Source organism: Manihot esculenta, chromosome 18 (assembly GCF_001659605.2).
Source record: "Manihot esculenta cultivar AM560-2 chromosome 18, M.esculenta_v8, whole genome shotgun sequence".
NCBI classification, from domain to species: Eukaryota; Viridiplantae; Streptophyta; class Magnoliopsida; order Malpighiales; family Euphorbiaceae; genus Manihot; species Manihot esculenta.
The window spans coordinates 30,787,166-30,803,951 of record NC_035178.2 but is presented as its reverse complement, the minus strand read 5'-3'; the positions used below and the strand labels follow the sequence as shown (position 1 = coordinate 30,803,951).

General features: G+C 38.7%; 1 protein-coding gene across 1 annotated transcript; it reads left to right on the top strand.

Moving 5' to 3' along the window:
• Positions 1-12,391: 12,391 nt before the first annotated feature.
• On the top strand, positions 12,392-16,567 carry LOC122722368 (syntaxin-51-like). The gene is made up of 6 exons (XM_043952979.1): positions 12,392-13,222; positions 13,402-13,607; positions 13,703-13,803; positions 13,940-13,984; positions 14,964-14,996; positions 15,813-16,567. The coding sequence occupies exons 2-6, from the start codon at positions 13,415-13,417 to the stop codon at positions 15,966-15,968; spliced, it is 528 nt and encodes a 175-aa protein (XP_043808914.1). The 5' UTR covers positions 12,392-13,222; positions 13,402-13,414; the 3' UTR covers positions 15,969-16,567.
• The last annotated feature ends 219 nt before the right edge of the window (positions 16,568-16,786 follow it).

The following is a 16,786-nucleotide window of genomic DNA, read 5'->3' as shown; positions in this document are numbered from 1 at the left end:
CTGAGTTCCACCAGGCTGCTGCACCCCCCTTTAACTTATAGACCACAATCGAAACTTTGCGATCCTCTTTCACGTTCATAATTTCAAAAAAATGTTCAACCTCTGCCAGCTAATCAAGAACAGATTCCACGTCTAATGAACCAGAAAAGTTTTGAAGGTCTATCTTGATCTTGTAACATTCTTGATAATTTTGTTGGGGATTTGCAGCCACTTGTCGGCGATCATTATTAAGTCCTCTATGTTCATGACAATTATTCGATCGATGACCCGGTTGCCTGTAGCGGTAACATATGTCTCCCGTTTGTAATACCCGGCTAGACTCCCGTATCAGAATTTCTACCGTCCGGTGGGATCTCAGATGTCGGAGACCTCTAGAAGGGTAAAATCATGTTTTCATAAAATGTTTTAATGTATTTTATGGTTTTAAGTAATAAAGGAATTGATTTTTGAATGAAAAAGACTATGGAGGCATTTCCAGGTTCGGCCGCCGAACCTCAAGTTCGGCCGCCGAACATTGGATAGTTTAGGGGGGCAAGTTAGGCTTCCGAAAGTAGCAAAGGTTCGGCCGCCGAACCTCATGTTCGGCCGCCGAACTTGCATGAGTTTTGGAGGCACTTTAGGCTGCCGAAGGGTGGTCTGGCCAGCCCCCTATATAAGGGCTCCATGGCCGAAACGGGCGAGCTTTCTCCCTGACGATGCGGTTGTCGAAGCCGGTCAAAAATAACCTTCTTGGTTACCTACAATTCACAACTGCAGATAGTGGTGAAGGATCGAATCCACAGAGAATTGATTACTTATTTATTTATCTCAATCAAGACCAATAGAACTAATTGAAAGCACAAGTGAAAGCAAGTTATTGAAAGTAGAACAAAGATAAAGTGCAAGAAAAGTAAAAAGGGGAGTTTTGAGATGATTTGACTAACAACTATTAAAAGTAATTGAAACAGAAAGTAATCTAAAATAAGAGAGAAATCAATAAGAGAAAGGTCTAGTTGAAGATATGGATCCACTTTGGTTGTTTGGGTTGATCATTGAAACATGGTTATCTTGATTGATTCAATAGGTTGGTTATGGTGGTGGAAGACACTTCTCACCACCATGTCTTTCCTTATGAACAAACTGATTAGGGAACGTCCTCTAACCAATTACTAATCAACAAATTGCCAAGGAACGTCCTTGGGCCATAGGCATCTAAACAATTGCCAATTGCATGAAGAACAAGAAAGATCCAAACCCTAACTACTCAAACGCATGAGATGATGTTAGATCATGCAATTCCTTGGATTTTTACACCAAGTGTTCTATGGACAGAATATTTCCAGCAATTACGGACTAACAAATATCCTAATCCAACAATCAATTAACAGAAGAGCTTCAAGATGTGTGGGATGATGATGAAAGTTCACAAGTACAAGAACAAAGTGCTGAAGAGAAACAACCAGAAAACTGTTTGTCCAAACAAACGGATCAAACGGAACTTGTTGTTAATTTAGATATCATTAATTGTTTGAGTAAAGATGTTTTTCATGTAAATCAAGATGATATACTAAATGATGATCTTTGCAGGAAAGAGAGCCAGAAAGAGCCAGAACTGGAAGAAACTGACTGTTGCATCCAACAGGTAGACTGCAGCCATGCGCAGAATGAACAGGATCAGATCGTACCACTTCAGCTTGGTGCGCAGATCAGCCTTGCGCAGACTAAAACCACCACCTTTCAGCTGCTGAACTTCACCACCTTTTGGAAGCCGAACTTCACCACCATTCGGCCGTCAAACCTCTCACTTCAACTTCCAATGCAGAACAGTCCTCTTCCACCTCCCTTTCAGGTAAGTCCTGCACAGAAGGAGCAAACTGAATCCAATTCAGCCATTCCTCCATCGCAGAAAGCCCATGCACACAATGAACAAGTGGAAATCCAAGATCCAAAACCAAAGGAGCATGTAGATCTATGCCTGCCCAAACCGCCGGATAAGGTAGAGTTTGTTTTGCCTGAATTCAGTACTAAATTGCAGCTACCCATGGAGAAATATGAACTGGAGTTCAAAGTGCTGCCCAATCATCTCAAAAATGCAAACATAAGGGCAAGAGGCACACCTCATATGAAAGAAGAGATGCTAATCATGTTGCTTCATGAGTACATGAAAGAAATAAGATGGGTTATGACCAAATCAAAAGGCATGCTACACTTTGTACTTAATTCTGTTGGGACTCTTTTCCCTTCCCCAATTACTTGAGCCTTGATCAAGTGGATCGCACCATGCACACCACACCCAGGGGAGTACTCAGTTTCCTTTGTTCTTTTATGTTTCTTATACATTGAGGACAATGCATGATTTAGGTGTGGGTGTGCGGATCTCTGAAATTTTTACTTTTTTTTGCTTTAGACACATTTTTCCTTTCAATTTGCGTTTTCTTTTCAGTTTTCCTTTCAGTTTGTGTTTGATCATCCACAATCTTCTTTTTGATTTGCTTTACTCAAACTGATGAACTATGTTGGATGAACTTTCTTTCCATGACCCCATTGATGTGATAACTCTTTAAACCTGTGTTGAATCAATTGCAATGAGATGTATTCATGATTGGGAATTGCCTTTGAATTGAATCTTTGAGCTTGCCATGGTGAAAAATATATTGATGACACTCATTTGAGAGAATGAATTGAAATGTGTGTGAATGAACTTAATGTGACTTGTTTTAGCGATTGGTGTTAATTTGCCCAAATCATTGAGAAAAATAAATTCAGAAAAGGCCTAGACTTCATAAGCACAAATTGAAAACTGTTCCAATGGTCAAAAGACTATGAACACAGCTAGTAGCCACTTGGACAGGTGACCAACTAAGTAACTGGGGGTGGGTATCACCAATATGTACCTTCACGTCAAAAGGTTTGTGACTTTTTCAAGCAAGTTTAAAGTGCAAAAAGGCTGAATAAAGTACTTCAAGGTAAGGGCAAGTCACTCTGAAAGCTAGAATATGTCTTAATTGAACTAGAACTTGTGCATGTGTGATCTCTCTCTTGAGTAAAACCGATCCTAGCCATGGTAAGTAAATGGAAACAAGGAAAGAGGTAAGTAACCTTGGTGCATATATTCTTTATTGCAATGATTCAAAATAGAGGTCTAGAGTAAGAGCTTAAGTGGACATAAAGGATCAAAGTAAAGAGAGTTTGTTCAACTGTGTTTGTTTGCTTGAGGACAAGCAAAATGTTAGGTGTGGGGGTATTTGACAGAGCGTATTTTAGGCCATATTATCATGATCTTAATGATGTTTATTTGCACCTTTTCTGCCTAATTTGGTTGTTTTGTTCATGTTTTGCAGAAACTAGGTGTGAAAAGACAATCTGGAGAAAATGCTCTTAAAACTACCAAAAAGTGCCAAATATGGAAAGTTCCAGAAAAGGAAAGTTTTCATATATGGAAAGTTCCAAATAAGGAAAGTTTTCATATATGGAAAGTGCCAAATAAGGAAAGTGTCAGAAAGCACGGTCAGCAAACTGTCTGAAATTCGAACTGCAGAATCTTTCCTGCCTTATTTAGAACATGTGCCAAGAAAGGAAAGTTTTCAAATAAGGCAAGTTTTCAAAAAAGGAAAGACTTCAAATGAGGAAAGTGCAGAGGCAAAAGCAAATAAGGAAAGCTCAGTTAGAAGATTATTTGAAATACGAATCGCAGATATTTCTTTCCTTGTTCAAAGATGTGCACACACTGCAGCAGTCATATCTTCCAATTTAGGCAGCAAGACCTCATGAAGGCACACTTGCCTCTTCTGCGTTCAGCGTTTAAAATTCAAACGAAGGCTCCACCTAAAAAGGAAAGACTGGACATATATCTTTCCATCTCTGCACATTAATGACTACGCTCTCCTTCCTCTTATGCAGTCCATGCGCACACCACCTGCCTTCTGGAGACCAAGGCACGCGTCATTCCTCTTCTAAAAGCCTTGGAACGTGTCTCTTTCCTTCTGAAGCTCCAGCCACGACTCCTTCCTCTTCTGGAAGCATTAATGCATGATTCTTTCCTCCTCTGCAATAATATGGGCAGCCTCTACACTAATTAGGAAGTAAGGTCAGCATCTAAACTTATTTAGGAAGCACAATCTGCGCCTCCTTCCCTTTCTGAGACCAAACCGCGCGCACCAACTTCCTTCCGCAGTGCATTTTCGCGCAGCCTTCCTTCTGAAGCCGAAAAGCGCGATTCTTTCCTTTTCAGACACATCTTGGGCAGAAAATACCTCTTGGGCAGTAAGTATGACCTAGGGCAACACTTTTCAACTATAAAAAGCCACATAAGAAGCCTCTACAGGGTCTTTAAGCTCCCCTGGGGAGACACCTACGAAATTCACATCTCTTCTTCTACCTTTCTTCTTTTCTTTTATTTTTGGTTTTTTGTTTCAGCCATGAGAGGCTGAAACTTTTATTCTAGTTGAAGAACAAGTGAAGCTTTAGTTGTATTGTGGATTGAGAGACTTGGACTACACTGTTTATCTTTTGTTATTCAGAATTCTTGTGATTTCATGCTTAAGGACATTATTATTGCTTTGTTATTTAAGATCTCCATTGATTTTTGTTGCAAAGTGATATATTGTTGGTTTGAATGATTTTAAGTCTGTAATTGCTTGAATTGTTTAAACATAAGAACACTTGGTGCACCACCAAGGAAATTGCATGATCTAGTGTTATCTCCATGCATGTGGGTGACTAGAATTGGTTCTCTCTATATCTTTATGCAATTAACTATTGTAAAAGGCCTAAGGCTCAAAGACGTTCTTTGGCAATTGTTAATTAGTAATTAATTGGAGGACTTTCCCTAATTGATTTAATCTTAAAGAGAGACAATGGATGTGAGAAGCTTCTTCAATCTCCATGGCCAATTTATTGAATCAACAAAGGAACATATGAGTCAATGATCAATCCTATCAACTAAAGTGAATCTGAATCTTCAACTAGAGCTTTTATCATTATTGTTTCCTCTTTATTTTTATTTGCTTTATTTATTTGCTTTCATCATTAGATTAATTGAATCAATCTCAAAACCCCTTTTTTTACTTTACTTGCACTTTATTTTCATTGTCTATTTATTTTCTGTTTGTTTATTTGGTCTTGACAAGAAAGATAGGTAAGTATCAATTCCCTGTGGATTCGATCCTTTCACCACTATCTACAATATTTATATTGTTGATAAATGAATTGATTATTTTGACCGGCTTCGACAACAATTTTGATGGAATGGTTGTCGAGGCCGGTCAAAATAATCAATTCAATTGCCAACAATAATAAAACTGTAGACAGTGGTGAAAGGATCGTATCCACAGGGAATTGATACTTATTTACCTTCCTTGAGTAGACCAAATTAAAAAGATCAGAAAAGAAAAGAAAGTGCAAGTGCATGTAAAGTAAAAATGGGGGGTTTTGAGATTGATTTGATTAAACTAATGTAAAGAGCAATTAAAAAGAAAGCAGTTGGCAAATTAAGGGTAAAACAATGATGGTAAAAACTCTAGTTGAAGATTTAGATTCACTTTAGTTGATGGGATTGATCATTGACTCATATGTTCCTTTGTTAATTCAATAAATTGGCCATGGAGATTGAAGAAGCTTTTCACATCCATTGTCTCTCTTCAAGATTAAATCAATTAGGGAAAGTCCTCCAATTAATTACTAATTAACAATTGCCAAAAAACGTCTTTGAGCCTTAGGCCTTTTACAATAGTTAATTGCATAAAGATATAGAGAGAACCAATTCTAGTCACCACATGCATGGAGATAACATTAGATCATGCAATTTCCTTGGTGGTGCACCAAGTGTTCTTATGTTTAAACAATTCAAGCAATTACGGACTTAAAATCATTCAAACCAACAATATATCACTTTGCAACAAAAATCAATGGAGATCTTAAATAACAAAGCAATAATAATGTCCTTAAGCATGAAATCACAAGAATACTGAATAACAAAAGATAAACAGTGTAGTCCAAGTCTCTCAATCCACAATACAACTAAAGCTTCACTTGTTCTTCAACTAGAATAAAAGTTTCAGCCTCTCATGGCTGAAACAAAAAACCAAAAATAAAAGAAAAGAAGAAAGGTAGAAGAAGAGATGTGAATTTCGTAGGTGTCTCCCCAGGGGAGCTTAAAGACCCTGTAGAGGCTTCTTATGTGGCTTTTTATAGTTGAAAAGTGTTGCCCTAGGTCATACTTACTGCCCAAGAGGTATTTTCTGCCCAAGATGTGTCTGAAAAGGAAAGAATCGCGCTTTTCGGCTTCAGAAGGAAGGCTGCGCGAAAATGCACTGCGGAAGGAAGTTGGTGCGCGCGGTTTGGTCTCAGAAAGGGAAGGAGGCGCAGATTGTGCTTCCTAAATAAGTTTAGATGCTGACCTTACTTCCTAATTAGTGTAGAGGCTGCCCATATTGTTGCAGAGGAGGAAAGAATCATGCATTAATGCTTCCAGAAGAGGAAGGAGTCGTGGCTGGAGCTTCAGAAGGAAAGAGACACGTTCCAAGGCTTTCAGAAGAGGAATGGCGCGTGCCTTGGTCTCCAGAAGGCAGGTGGTGTGCGCATGGACTGCAGAAGAGGAAGGAGAGCATAGTCATTAATGTGCAGAGATGGAAAGATATTTGTCCAGTCTTTCCTTTTTAGGTGGAGCCTTCGTTTGAATTTTAAACGCTGAACGCAGAAGAGGCAAGTGTGCCTTCATGAGGTCTTGCTGCCTAAATTGGAAGATATGACTACTGCAGTGTGTGCACATCTTTGAACAAGGAAAGAAATATCTGTGATTCGTATTTCAAATAATCTTCTAACTAAGCTTTCCTTATTTGCTTTTGCCTCTGCACTTTCCTCATTTGAAGTCTTTCCTTTTTTGAAAACTTGCCTTATTTGAAAACTTTCCTTTCTTGGCACATGTTCTAAATAAGGCAGGAAAGATTCTGCAGTTCAAATTTCGGACAGTTTGCTGACCGTGCTTTCTGACACTTTCCTTATTTGGCACTTTCCATATATGAAAACTTTCCTTATTTGGAACTTTCCATATATGAAAACTTTCCTTTTCTGGAACTTTCCATATTTGGCACTTTTTGGTAGTTTTAAGAGCATTTTCTCCAGATTGTCTTTTCACACCTAGTTTCTGCAAAACATGAACAAAACAACCAAATTAGGCAGAAAAGGTGCAAATAAACATCATTAAGATCATGATAATATGGCCTAAAATATGCTCTGTCAATGGGTCAGAGGTTGTCTTCAGAGGAGACAGGAGGGGTACACCTAGAGATTTGATATCAGCCCTACAAGCTCGTAGGTTGCTCAAGAGGGGTTGTCAGGGTTTTTTAGCTCATGTGAGGGAGCTGGATAGTCATGTCAGAGAGCCCATCTCAGTGCCCGTGGTCAGTGAGTTTTTAGATGTCTTCCCAGACGAGCTGCCAGGTTTACCACCTGCTAGGGAGATAGAGTTTGAAATTGAATTGATGCCTGGAACCAGACCGATCTCTATTCCTCCCTATAGGATGGCACTAGCAGAATTGAAGGAGCTTAAAGAGCAGTTGCAAGAGCTGGTAGATAAGGGCTTCATCCGACCGAGTACCTCACCTTGGGGTGCTCCAGTGCTATTTGTGAAAAAGAAAGATGGATCCCTTAGACTTTGTATCGACTACAGGCAGTTGAACAAAGTCACTACCAAGAATAAGTACCCATTGCCAAGGATTGATGATCTATTCGACCAGCTAGCAGGAGCAGGTTGTTTCTCCAAAATAGATCTGAGATCAGGGTACCATCAGCTGATGATAAGAGAAGAGGATGTGCCGAAGACGGCGTTCAGGACCAGATATGGGCACTATGAGTTTCTTGTGATGCCGTTCGGGTTAACCAATGCCCCTGCAGCATTCATGGATCTCATGAACAGAGTGTTTAGCCAGTACCTGGATCACTTTGTTATTGTCTTCATAGATGATATCTTAGTGTATTCCAGGAATGCAGAGGAGCATGCCCATCATCTGAGGTTGGTTTTGCAGACCTTGAGGGAACACGGCTTGTATGCCAAGTTCTCCAAGTGTGAGTTATGGCTGAGGAGCATTTCATTATTGGGGCATGTGGTGTCAGAAAATGGAATAGAGGTGGACCCCAAGAAAGTGGAAGCTGTAGCTAACAGGCCTAGACCCACTACAGTGATAGAGATCAAAAGCTTCTTGGGTTTGGCAGGTTACTACAGGAGGTTCGTACAGGACTTCTTTAAAATTGCAGCTCCTATGACCAGACTGACTAAGAAGAACCAGAGGTTTATGTGGACCGACCAGTGTGAGGAGAGCTTTGAGGAGCTAAAGAAGAGGTTGACGTCAGCACCGGTGTTAGCTCTGCCAACTAGTAATGAAGACTTCACAGTGTATTGTGATGCGTCCCGTGTGGGACTGGGTTGTGTGCTAATGCAGAATGAAAGGGTGATTGCTTATGCTTCTAGGCAGCTGAAGAAGCACGAGTTGAATTACCCTACACATGACCTAGAGATGGCAGCTATCATCTTTGCACTCAAGATGTGGAGGCATTACCTTTATGGGGTAAAATGTGAGATCTTCACAGATCATAAGAGCCTGCAGTACATCCTGAGTCAGAGAGAGTTGAACCTGAGGCAGAGAAGATGGGTGGAACTGCTTAGTGACTATGATTGCAAGATCCAGTACCATCCGGGTAAGGCGAATGTTGTGGCAGACGCCTTATACTAGAAATTACTTGGTAGTTTGTCCCATATTTCAGCAGAGAGAAGACCAGTGGTGAGGCAGTTCTTCTAGCTCATTAATGAAGGTTTACAGTTGGAGTTGTCTGGTACAGGCGCTTTGATTGCCCAGATGAGAGTGGCACCCGTGTTTCTGGAGCAGGTGGCTAAGAAACAACATGAGGACCTAGAGTTAGTAAAGATTGCCAGGACTGTTCAGTCAGGCAAGAATGAAGAGTTCAGATTTGACAGCAAGGGTATCCTCCGCTATGGGAATAGATTGTGTGTACCAGATGATGTAGGTCTGAAAGGAGACATTATGAGGGAAGCTCATAATGCCAGGTACAGTGTTCACCCTGGAGCCACCAAAATGTATCAAGATCTGAAGAAAGTTTATTGGTGGCCAGCTATGAAGAGAGAAATGGCACAGTTCGTGTCAGCTTGCGAAGTATGTCAGAGGGTGAAGCTGGAACATCAGAAGCCGGCTGGAATGCTTAACCCACTACCTATTCCAGAGTGGAAATGGGAGAATATAGCTATGGACTTCGTAGTGGGGTTACCCGCAACGTCCAACAGATTGAACTCCATATGGGTGATTGTGGACAGACTGACCAAATCTGCTCACTTCATCCCTGTCAGGAGTGGCTATTCTGTGGACAAGTTGGCGCAGGTGTATGTTGATGAGGTTGTCAGGTTGCATGGGGTTCCTATTTCAATAGTGTCCGATAGAGGGCCCCAGTTCACTTCCAGGTTTTGGTGGAGTCTGCAGAACGCCATGGGTACCAGGTTGGACTTCAGCACTGCTTTCCATCCTCAGACGGACGGACAGTCAGAGAGGACCATCCAGACAATAGAGGATATGCTCAGAATGTGTGTGCTAGATTTTGGCGGTTCTTGGAGGCAGCATCTACCTTTGGTGGAGTTTGCTTACAATAACAGTCATCATGCTAGCATAGGGATGGCACCATATGAAGCTTTGTATGGAAGGAAGTGCAGGTCGCCTGTTTGCTGGGAGGAAGTTGGAGAAAGGGCCTTGGCAGGGCCTGAGCTTGTAGAGATCACCAGCAAAGTGGTGCCCATAATCAGAGAAAGGATCAAGACTGCTGCAAGCAGGCAAAAGAGTTATGCAGATGTCCGCAGAAGGCAAGTGGAGTTTCAGGAGGGTGATTTGGTATTGCTCAGAGTGTCTCCAATGAAAGGGGTGATTCGGTTCGGGAAGAAAGGTAAGCTAGCTCCACGGTACATCGGACCCTTTGAAATCTTGCAGAAGGTCGGGAATGTATCGTATAAGCTGGATTTACCTACTTCAATGGAGAGAATCCATCTGGTTTTCCATGTTTCCATGTCAAGAAAGTTCATGTCAGATCCGGGCAAGGTTCTTAGTGAGCCTAATGTGGAGATCCAAGAAGATCTCACCTATGTTGAGCAGTCAGTATGGATCTTAGACACCCAGATCAGAAAGTTGAGAAACAAGGAGATCCCGATGGTGAAAGTCCTTTGGAATCACCACAATATCGAAGAGTGTACCTGGGAGACACGGGAGTCCATGCTCCAGCAATATCCTCATCTCTTCTAAGGTGAGTGTTATGTGTTTTTGTTGTGTGTCTGGTATGTATGTTCATGTTTTATGCTATGCCATGTTTGTTTGGTGAACATTCGGGGACGAATGTTCTTAAGGGGGGAAGAATGTAATACCCGGCTAGATTCCGGTATCGGAATTCCTACCGTCCGGTGGGATCTCGGATGTCAAAGACCTCTAGAAGGGTAAAATCATGTTTTCATAAAATGTTTTAATGTATTTTATGGTTTTAAGTAAGAAAGGAATTGAGTTTTGAATGAAAAAGACTATGGAGGCATTTTCAGGTTCGGCCGCCGAACCTCAAGTTCGGCCGCCGAACATTGGATAGTTTAGGGGGGCAAGTTAGGCTTCCGAAAGTAGCAAAGGTTCGGCCGCCGAACCTCATGTTCGGCCGCCGAACTTGCATGAGTTTTGGAGGCACTTTAGGCTGCCGAAGGGTGGTCTGGCTAGCCCCTATATAAGGGCTTCATGGTCGAAACGGGCGAGCTTTCTCCCCCTTTTCGGCCAACGGTGAGTCCATGCTCTCTCATGGATGATTTTTGATGTTTTTCCTTCAATCTTTCGAGTTTTAACAAGTTTTATCTTGGTTTGAAGATTTTTCAGCAAAAGAAGTGAAGTTGGTGACTTGAAGACCAAAGGAGCGAGATCTCCCTCATCTCCGAGTTGGATCATCTTCCCTCTCGATCTTCAAGAGGTAAGAGTAGCTCCACACTTCTTTTCATGTTTTAGTTGAGTTTCATGAAGTTTCTTGGGGTAGAAATGCATGTGTAGGTTTATGTTGAGTTTTGGGTTTATGTTGGGTTTATGGACAATGTGGGTTGTATGTGTACGTTTGATGTGTTTTGGTTGGGGTTTAAGTTAGTTTGAGACCCCTATGTGCTTGTTGGCTTGAGTTTGCATGTTCACTATAAAAAAACTGTGAAATTGCGACCAAAATTAGCGACCATATTTTTTGGTGGTCGCTATATAGCTACCAATCAGCGACCATTCTGCGACTAAATGAATGAAATAATATATTTATTTAACAAAAAGCTTAACGACCAATTTTTGGTCGTTAATTGGTCGCTATTTAGCGACCAAATATAAAATGGTCGCTAAATTTAGCGAGAATTAATGGCGCGAGTTATTTGCGACCATATTTGCGACGAAATTGCGACAACTTTTTGGGCGGGGATATTTTGCGACCATATTTAGCGACTAAAATAATTAGTCGCTAAATAGCGACCAATCAGCGACCATTTTATTTTTAAAGTTTTAATTTAATTTTTAATTAAATTTTATTTTATTTAAAATTTTAAATTAAGTGATTTCAAAACGACGTCGTTTTGACAATTTAAGGAACAATCTAACCTAATTCCTAATCCTAATCCCTAATATCTATTAGGGGTGAGCATTCGGTCGGTTCGGTTCAAAACCGAACTGAACCGAATAAACCAAAAATTGAAATTTTAGTGTTTATAAAAACCGAACCGAACCGATTTTGATCAGAAACCGAATCGAACCGAACCGGTCTGATTCAGTTCGATTCGGTTCGGTTTGATCGGTTTCGATTTTTAATAATTTTTTTATTTTTTACACTTTATTTTTAGTATTTTAAAATTTAATTAAAATATTTTAATCTTAATATGATTTAATTTCTCTATATTATTGAAAAAACATATTATTATCATTAATCGGTTCGGTTCGGTTTTTTTGATTTTTTTTATCAAAACCGAACCGAACCGAAATAATTAAAATTTTTAAAATTAAAGATCGAACCGAACCAAAATGTATAAAAAATCGAACCAAATTTTGAAATTGATTCGGTTCGATCGGTTTTTTTCAGTTTGAACCGAATTATGCTCACCCCTAATATCTAATACCTAATTAATCCCTAATCCCTAATAAAATTAACCCTAATTCTTAATAACTAATCTGTAATCTCTAACCCTAATTCCTAATTTAAAATTTTAAATTCAAAATGTTCGATCAGACCGAACCGAACCGAACCGAAATCACCTATACTACGTCGTTTTGAAATGTACCCTTATTTGCCCTAATCTAAAAGTCGTGCCACTGAGTAGAGACGCTAATCTCCATTCCACGCCGCCTCACGTCACACATGCCTCTGCCTCTTCTCTGAGCATTGAGCTCCACCACTTCCAGCGGGTCCACTGTCCATTGTCCACCGTCCAACCAACCTCCACTCTCCTCCCGACATCGACCGATTAACCATCGCGGCCTCCACACAATCGTCGGCGTCGGTCGTCGCTCTCCACGCAATCGTCCCTATTGCTTACAGTCCCTTTTGACAAAGCTTCCTGGGAAGCAGAAAATGTGAATTAGTTCTAGTTATCTACAATCGAATCCTTCATGATTTTGGTGTTTTGTATATGCTAATCATCTTTTGTCGTACTGTATGTCTAGTTATCTACATTCTTGCTTCTATTTCGTTCCAGGCTGTTACCTCATGGCATGGTTTTTTTCTTTTAATAGTTTTAAGTCTGTTGTGCTTCTCTATCTCTGTGCTTTCTCAGGTTTCAACTTTGTTTCACTTCTTCTAGTTGAATCTGTTCATCCCCTCATTTGCTGGTCTATCCATATGTCTTTTGATTCTTTGAACGTGGTCAAGTCTCCTGAATTTATCTTGAAATGTTGATGTACTGCTGTTTCTTGCTTCCTCCATTATTTGGTGATTGCATATCATATTTTTTTTTCTTCAAAATTGATGAACATGTTGGTTACTGTTGTGGGAAATTTATGTCCTGAGTGGTATTGTTGTGTCCTAAGGGTTTTAGGTTAGAAAGGACGAACATTTGAAAAGAGAAAAGAGAAGTGCTTACTGCACAAATTTCACTCATTACAGTTTGCAGCACAAATTTGCTCCTTGGATTGGCGCATGATATGTTCTCTTCTCTATATGAGATGTTTCCACTTTAACCTTCCAATGCTCTGTACAATAAAGGGTAAATTTGTCCTATTTCTTGCTTCCTGCACTGTTTTAATTTTGGTGATTCACTATTGTAATTTTTATATTGTTCAAAATAAATAACCATGCATGCAAAGCCCAATGTGGTAAATAAAAGTGATGCTTATTTATTATGATCTTCTGAAATTTATAGGTGTTGCATTTTTTGATGCACAGATCAGAGAAAGAGATGAATCGTCATAGGGACATGGTTGCAAATTTGAGAACAAAAGTAAACCAAATGGCTTCCACATTGAATATGTCAAACTTTGCCAACAGGGATAGCTTGTTGGGTCCAGAAATAAAGCCAGCTGATGCCATGCATAGAACTGAAGGTCTGGACAACCACGGCATTGTCGGTCTTCAGTGGCAAATTATGAAAGGCAAGCTTCTACCCCTTGTTGCTGATGCTCTTATTGTTATGTTGGTCAGTTTCTTGCGGTATTGGTTCCTTACAAGCTATATGCTTTTGAAGCAGAGCAAGATGAGGGCCTTGAAAAGTTGGAGGAGACAGTAACAAGTACAAAACATATTGCACTGGCAGTCAATGAAGAACTTGATCTTCACATTAGACTTATTGTATGTTTTTTTTCCTCATTAACTTGGTGGTTACATTATTTCCCCTGTATATTTGAATATCAGTACCCAAAAACATGTCCTTTATATGTCGAATCGTGCAAGGCTCTGTAACGATTATTTCTCTCCCACCATGCAGGATGACTTGGATCAACATGTGGATGTTACTGATTCTCGCTTACGGGTAATACTCTTGCCTCGAGTTCTATAACTCCATAATGCTTTGGCTTTTTTTATTTACATTGGCAATAAGGGGTGAGTAAATAAATTAAGATAGAAAAAAATCCCTGAAAAACAGAGAGAGATGAAAGGAAAAGAAAATGTTACATTGTTCTTTTAGAAATATTTGGAATTGTCTGAAATCTTCGGGAATTTGATCTTTGTTAATGCTCTACAAACTGTCAAACTTAGGAGAACATTGGGGAGTTTACTTGTTCTTTTTAGGCTGCTGTTAGCGTGAATTTTAAGTGAAACAATTAGGTCAGTAGTTATGGTTATTGTCATTTTGAAGCCCCCTCTTTGCAAATACAACTGAAATTCGAAAATATATTTGAGTTTTAGTCCATTGTATAATTTGACTTAGATTTATAAAGGAGAAAAGAAGAAAAGGAAAGGAAATCTTTAAGGACCAATAATGTTATAAAGGAAAGCCAACAGTGGATGTACTGCAATGTGTGTCAGTGGAATACACACAGCTATGAATAACTCATATACAGATTCAGGCGCTCTTTAAGTGCAGAACCCAATGAAATACACACAGCTATGAATTTACTTTGTTTACCAATTATACATTCCAAATTACAAATTATTTAATGTTTTTAATTCTCAAACAATATTTAATTTGTAAAAAATAAAACTATCATAAAATATCATTTTAATTAGTATTAAAAGTATTGATATTATAATATTATTAATTTTAATATTAATATATTAAATTTATATTATATACTATTCAATTAATAGTTTTTATATTATATATTATTCAATTTATAATATATATGATAATATTAATTTTAATATTAATATATTAAATTTATATTAATAGTTTTTTAAATTAAGATTAAAATACTAAGATTCAATAAAAATACAGTTTTACAAAGCACAAACCTAATCATGCATTTGAGATCTTTAATGACCAATATTTGGTTCTTTTCTTGATGTAGGCCAATTCACATTACTTTGCCATAATTGAACAGGTATATTCTGAAATCTCTCCCTTTACTTGGATGAACTAGGTGGTTACTTTAATCAAAGTCGTTTAGTCCTAACTTTATAAGTAGCAGGATGTATTTTAGATTTTGGAGCTTTGTCCTATTGAATCAGAGGATTATAGTGAACCATGGGAGTTAACATGTGAATTCAATTCCATAATAGATTCGGCTTGTGCTTTTCAAGTAGCATTAACAGATATAAACTTGTTGAAGATTAAATAGCATCAATGGGGTTATTTGTGTGATTAATTTTCTTTGGTAATCTTAGGCATGTGGAAGATAATCCATGCAGCATTTACACACAGAGATTAGAATAATAAACGTAGAAAGGAGAATAACAATAAATAAGGAATTTTATCTAGTTCAGCAAAGTGCCTAGTAGGTCCATGGAGGGTCACCTGCAATTTTAGGGAAAAGATTACAAGTGGGAATGTTAGATGCTAAACTGAATCTTTTACATGCAAGATATGATAAACTGAGCTCCTCATGAACATCTCCCTTCACCACTCTTTTATTTTATTTTATTTTTTTATTTTTTTATTCTTTTTTTTGCTGAGCTTGTAGTGTGCAGCATTTTCTTTTAAACTGTGCTAAGTTTTTTGCTCTTTTTACTTGGCTCTTTGCCTGTTGTATATCTTATGTTATCCACTAATAAAAAATCCCCTCATATTTTTTAGTGTCTTGATTCATTTAATTTTACCTGTGATACATATTTTTGCATTTTGTTTATAAGCTGGTTAGCAGGTTAGAATTCATGTGTTTTGGGCACATAACAATGTTTTCTTGGAACTTCATTGTCAGATTGCAGAGGGGAATATGTGGTTGAACGACAACATTGGTGTTGTTCCTAAAAATTCTTGGGCAATAGATCCATTTGGCTACTCAGCTACCATGGCATATCTCTCCGCCGTATGGGTTTCGAGAACATGCTTATTTAGAGGACTCATTATGAGGTAAAGAAGGAACATGCTCTGAAAAATAATTTAGAGTACACATGGCGCCAAAATTGGGATGCTGAGGAAACGACTGATATTTTTGTGCACATGATGCCCTTCTATTCATATGATATCCCTCATACTTGTGGGCCAGAGCCTGCTATATGTTGTCAGTTTGATTTTGCTCGAGTACACGGCTTTTTTTATGAGATGTGCCCATGGGGAGAGCATCCAGTGGAGACCAGCCCAGAAAATGTACATGAAAGGGCTCAAGTATTCCTAACACAGGCAGCAAAGATGGGACAACAGTCTTCCTCATTGATGCCATCATCCTCCAGCTCATAGATCTCTTGGTGATTCACATATGGATTAGCATGATGTCATTATTCATTGACTTAAATAATATATTTTATAATATGAATTTTATACTATTTGGATCCATTATGTATTTTGAGATATTTTAAGTTTCTTAGTGTTGAACTATAGTAATGTTTTGGACTTTTAGATTTCAGAATTATGAAATGAAGTTGATGTGTATATATTGTCTTTGATGTTTTATGTATTGGAATGTGTGTGTACATATTGATATTATATAGCAGGTTTATGAATTTATTGGAAAAATGATATGAATCAGATTTAAATGCATTTATTAGTGGCTAATCAGCCACAAAAGCAAATTAAATAACAAATATTTTTTTTTATTTTACTATTAATTTGCGACGAAATAGCGACTAATTGCTTCTCTGATGCGATCAAATAGCGACTAAATAGCGACCAAATTAGCGACCAAAACAGCGACCATTTAACGACCAAAATTTAACGACCAATTTACTTCCACAC

Coding starts and splice junctions, on each gene's coding strand:
- LOC122722368 (XM_043952979.1), top strand. CDS start 13,415: ATGAATCGTCATAGGGACATGGTTGCAAATTTGAGAACAAAAGTAAAC. Junction 13,804..13,939: donor ATCTTCACATTAGACTTATT/GTATGTTTTTTT, acceptor CCCACCATGCAG/GATGACTTGGATCAACATGT. Junction 13,985..14,963: donor TTACTGATTCTCGCTTACGG/GTAATACTCTTG, acceptor TTCTTGATGTAG/GCCAATTCACATTACTTTGC.